Here is a 5,704-nt window from a genome sequence, read left to right as displayed (position 1 = left end):
TGAGCGCCCCAAACCCCCCTGAGACAGCCCCTGAGAACTCACCCTGAGCAAGGGGGGCGTGTACCATAAGCTGTAGATATGTTTTCTATACGTACCTGAACACATGGCCAGTGGAAAAACAGCTGATTGTGGGATAAAAGGGTACTTTTTAAAAATAAAAAAACAGGACAGAAAATTTTAGAAAAAAAGGACGATGACGACGATCTGAAAAAAACCAAGATGGACGACCCTTCCCTCCCCTCGGTGCTCGTAGTCGCTCTCTGGACTCCTCGTGTTTTTATATTCCTGCTCTCTGTTGTGTGTCATGTTTGATTCACGTTTTAACGCCCGCACTTTGTTCATTATCGACATTCCAGCCTGTCCCGACACCACCTTCCTCTCCTCCTCCCCCTCCTCCTCCCCCTTTATCCTCTCTCTGTCATGTATTTGTTTAATTCTAGCAGCTCATTATAGCAAAGAAAGCTTTTTGTATAGAGAAAAAACCCCACATATTTTTTTTATTCCTCTGTCTAACAACAAATATCTGTTCACCGCTGCAGATCGAGTGAAAACCTGCCTCGCCGACGCCCGAGGCTGCACTCGCGTGTGTGTGTGTGACTGTGTGTGTGTGTGTGCGTGTGTGTGTGTGTGTGTGTGTGTGTGTGTGTGTGTCGTCGCCGTTGTCGTCGTCGTCTTCTGAAGTAGGCAGAGTGGTCTCGCCCACAGTTAGGACGTTAGCGGTTTATTTTTGAATATCAATGGTTCTTTGTAGAAAGTGTAATTTAATGTATAGGTGGTTAATCCGACTTTCACCAGGAACAGGTTGTAAATATTTGCTTCTTTTCTTTTCTACGCTTGTACAATTCGCTCCCATCCCATTTTGAACTCTTGTTGTAAATATGAACGCTCTTCTTGGCAAAGCTGAATGTTTCTGTGACTGTAGCATTATTATTTTTATTTTTATTTGTTTTCCTCCCTTCTTCTCTGGACTGTTGGACTTTGTCCTCCTTTTTATTTTTATTATTTGTGTGTGAGTGTATGTTTGTGTGTGTGGAGGCGAGAGACTCACAGACACTGCACTGGTTGGCTATTTTCATGGTTCATTATAATAAATCACTGTAATGACAGTTTTATACCACTGGTGGTGACGCGTCTTTGGGAAAATCTTTACCTCGGTCTCTAGCGTCCGCGTCACTGACGAGTTTTCACGCAGAAATCCCCTGATCGCCGCACATTAGCATGCACTTTGTTATCTGATGGACTGTTTCCGTAGCAACAGTGAAGAGATTATAATCTTTAAAATGGTTAAACTGCCCTGTGTTATCTACATCTATATTGACGTGTGAATGAAAATACACACTTCATCTACACTGAGCACGTTTTTAGTTGACTTTAAATAGATAAGTAGGCGTGTCTCCGCTTAAACTGTATCCACTGAAGTCACGCACACTTCATGAGCTAATATTTGGTTGAGACAGCGGACGTGATAAAAACACTCAAGCAACACATTCCTAACACAGTTTGGTCTTTGTTTTTATTATTATTATTATTATTGTTGTTGTTGTTGTTGTTATGTCACATGATAAAATGTAAGATGTACATCTTTGCTCCTCCGGACAAATCCATACAGAAAAGAAACAACAGCGATGTTTTAGACGGAAGAGTTTTTTTAAAACAGTCATTTTGAAATCAAATATTCAGGCATTACGTAACGTACACACGTTTGGATTAGACGAGAGGTTTGGTTCAATAGTTTCACCGAATTTTAACTCCCCATTTTGTTTTCAATCATATTTTAACGGGAATCCCATTGTAGTGGGATTATTGTTCATTTCTTAGCAAAGCTAAGCTATAGCTAACAAATGAGGCGACTCCCAGCGTCTGTGTTTTATGCTTTTTAGTAACATGGAAAGTTTAAAGTGAAGTAGCCTAAAACTTGCGCTAATTAACCTAATAACGTGCAGCTAGCAAACGAGCCTGCTCCCCAAGTTGTGATAACTTTGCATTTTTTAAGTACTTTTTTAGCTAATAGTCAAATAGTCTTCAAATCCACTAACATTAATAGTTTTAATTCATCATTTTCATAGAAGCTAGGCGACTGTTTAGCTTAAACTAAGCTAACAGCCTAGCTAGTGAATAAGCCCACTCTCCATGACATTTTAGCACAAAAGGTGTCAATTTTATGTTTTTAAAGTCACATTTACAGTTTAATGTATTTTGACAGGGTGTTCTTTTAGCTGTAGCCTCAAACCTATGCTAATTAAGCTATTATCGTGCAGCTAGCAAACAAATGATTGTGATAACTTTGTTCAATTTTGATTCAACTCCCTTTTTTAAGCTAACAGTCAAATAGTCTTCAAATTCTTTTCAGTAACAATAATTTTAATAGAAGTTAGACGACTGTTAGCTTAAACCAGGCTAACAGTCTCTAGCTAGTGAATAAGACCACTTTGAGTGACATTTTAGAATATTGTTTTAGTTTCATTTGAAGTTTTGTCAGATAATGAAAAAAGAGACAAACTTTTCATCTGAACATTTCAGGTTCAAATGAGCTTCTTGTGGCCGTTTTTACATCACAACAGCGTCAGATTACAGATTACAGTAATGGCACACACACACACACACTAATATGAGTCCATAAGACGACACACGTGGGACATAATCAACATATAGCTGTACACAGATAATAGTGTTGTTTTTTTATCTAGTTATTCTAGTGAAGTTTGTATTTCTTATATACAAAAACGTCCCCATTAAAACCTCTGACGTCTGGTTTTTGTCACATCAAACACTGAATAAGAAGGAGACGTCACTGTCCTTCCAGTTTGTTTGTACAGTCCAGAAATGTCTTCACATGTTTGTGTTGATGTCACTCTTCTTCTTTTGTTACCCACACACACACACACACACACACTGAAGCTGAACGACGGCAGCCTTCCTCACACGGACACGCCCAGCGGTTCAGACCAACAGGTCAATTCAGAGAATTCTTTTTTTGTTCCAAGGGTGTTTTTTATGGAGGACGTGAGGTCGTCCCGGTCACCTCCACACGGCCGTGAGGTCATCTTTGTCCAGACGACGACGACGACGACCTCTGGAGAAGTTTAATTCTTCTATGGACACATCAGCTCTGCATCCACAAGACGGACGAGGAGAGAGAAGCTGTGTCCTGGAGTAACGTGTCACATCTCGGCAGAAAGACCTGTGAACAAAAAGAAAAGTCAGTCGTCTGCACTTCAACAACCTGATCAAAGAATTCCCATCTCTGTGAAATGTTCACCATGTTTTCAGAAGAAAAAAGTTTTGTTGATGCTGCGTAAGCGTCTTTGCTCAGTTGTTGCTCAGATTAAAGTTTAAAATTTCATTTACGTGTCACTAACTTTCTCACCTGTGTGACTGTTTTTCCTCCGTCTTTAAGTCAGATGGCGTTGTTCCCGGTCTCTGCAGGAGAGACGGAGGTTTGGTGAGTATGGAGCCAGTTTATTAAACTTCATGATAAAAAACATTTTCATAAAGTGAAATAAAAACAAAAACTAGAGTAAAAACGATAAATGGATTTATTATTTATTGTGCGTTTATTACGACTTTTGACCTTTCACCTGACGAAAACTCACTCCATGTTACAAAAAACTCAAACTAATGGAAACTTAACGGAAACTAAGCACATTTTAAAAACCAAATAAAAACTCAACTATTATGAATAACCTTGTTCTGGAGAATGATGTAACCACCTCTCTCCAGCAGGTGGCAGTGTTGTACAAAGTCTGCCTCTTGTGTCAAAGGTTCAGTGTGTGTGTCTAATGTATGCAAATGAATAACTGGTGCATGTGGAACCATGTGAGTAAATGTGTGTGTGTGTGTGTGTGTGTGTTCCGGTCTTTTGTGTTTGAGCTGAAATCAAACGTTTTTCTTTTCTTCTGTTTCCGTTTCAGCGTTAATTACTGAAACCGCAGCGTTCTAAAAATCACACAAATGAATACAGAACAAACCACCATGGACCACAACTGTTTCCATGCTGGTCTGAGCTGGTCTGAGCTGGTCTGACCAACACCAGACCAGCACTGATTAAAGGCACTGAGGTCACATGTTTGTTAGTTCTTCTAAAGTGAGAAAACTAAAACGGTTCTGGAGCCACAACAACAGTGTTCCCCAGTCCTGGTCTTCAGGGACCCGGGTCCGGCATGGTTCAGAGCAGAGAAACATGTGAACCATGCAGGACCCAGGCTGCTGCTCTTACTTTCTCCCAGCAGCTCCTCAGACATCAGGCTGTCTTGGCGGTTTCCCAGGACGAAGGCGAGGAAGGAGAGGATGAGAGCGTCCATGATGCCCATGATGGCCAGGATGTAGGCCCAGCGCACCGAGCAGGCGCCCAGCGTGTACTTGTCCGTCTGCTCGCCGCACATCCTCTTCACCTCGTCGCTGTCCCAGCCGTCGGGGTAGATCATGCAGCCGAGGATCAGACACGTGCCTGCGTCACCAGAGCACAGGCGCACACTTAACACCTTTATTGCACCTTTATTACACCTTTATTGCACCTTTATTACACCTTTATTGCACCTTTATTGCACGACATGGAAATAACGCACACACCACTGTACTTCACTTGAATAATAATAATAATAATAAATAAATGAATACATACATCAACGTTAAAATACCGCGGTGTAAATGTCGAGCAAAGTCAGCGACAGACTTTTCACATTCTAATTATGATGAAATAGTGAAATATGCTTCACACTTCACTGGTGCAGTGATGTCACCTGTTATTACCTTATTTATAATATATTTGAAGCTCATGTACCAATGTTGGCACACGTACCACAGTTTGAGGACCACAGTCATTATATGAACATCGTGTAAAGAATGAAAGGAATTCTTGTTTTCTGTCAAATATTCACACAAACTTTGGTTTTGAATCCAAAAACACGAGCGTGTGTTTTTAACAGAGCGTGAGGCCAGCTCTCACTTCATCTCTCCTCTCCCTCTCTCTCTCTCTCTCTCCCCTCCCTCTCTCTCTCTCTCTCTCCCCTCCCTCTCTCTCTCTCTCTCTCTCTCTCTCTCTCTCTCTCTCTCTCTCTCTCTCTCTCTCTCTCTCTCTCTCTCTCCCTCTCTCTCTCTTCTCTCTCTCTCTCTCTCTCTCTCCCCTCTCTCTCTCTCTTCTCTCTCTCCCTCCCTCCCTCTCTTCTCTCTCCCCTCTCTCTCTTCTCTCTCTCTTTTCTCTCCCTCTCTTCTCTCTCTTTTCAAAACAAAAAGCTTTAATAAAATACATCTATGACGGTATAAATGTTTGATTTTAATATTTAAATCTTCTGATCTTAACATTTCTTTTCAAATGAACCCTAAACAATAACTTTATGAAGAGGATTTTTGTGAAACTTTGACCATAATTCAATCCCAAATGTTAAATGAATAAAAAAAAGCTGATTCCACAACATTAGCGCTCAGCAAGTAGCCTCATAGCATGCTAGCATTAAAGTTCACGCAGCTAAAATGAACAAAAAAGATAGAAAGTGACATAAAAGTCAATAATGGTTTAAAAGAACACGTACACACGCACACACACACGTACACACACGTACACGTACGTACACACTCGTACACACGTACACGTACACACACACACACATGTACACACGCATATCGCATACACATTTATTACCACACGTATTACCGCACACACACATACACACACGCATACACACACGCCATTGGCCATTATCGCATA

At 41.0% G+C, this 5,704-nt stretch overlaps 1 protein-coding gene across 1 annotated transcript; it reads right to left on the bottom strand.

The window, feature by feature from the left end:
- Positions 1 to 1,507: 1,507 nt before the first annotated feature.
- On the bottom strand, positions 1,508 to 4,821 carry LOC122762258 (LHFPL tetraspan subfamily member 3 protein-like). The gene is made up of 4 exons (XM_044017451.1): positions 4,799 to 4,821; positions 4,217 to 4,503; positions 3,368 to 3,420; positions 1,508 to 3,181 (listed from the first exon to the last, which is right to left on the bottom strand). The coding sequence occupies exons 1-3, from the start codon at positions 4,819 to 4,821 to the stop codon at positions 3,398 to 3,400; spliced, it is 333 nt and encodes a 110-aa protein (XP_043873386.1). The 3' UTR covers positions 1,508 to 3,181; positions 3,368 to 3,397.
- Between the last annotated feature and the right edge of the window lie 883 nt (positions 4,822 to 5,704).

The sequence above is a fragment of the Solea senegalensis genome, unplaced genomic scaffold, assembly GCF_019176455.1.
Source record: "Solea senegalensis isolate Sse05_10M unplaced genomic scaffold, IFAPA_SoseM_1 scf7180000015426, whole genome shotgun sequence".
In the NCBI taxonomy this organism is placed as follows: Eukaryota; Metazoa; Chordata; class Actinopteri; order Pleuronectiformes; family Soleidae; genus Solea; species Solea senegalensis.
This window is presented reverse-complemented; position numbering and strand designations above follow the sequence as displayed.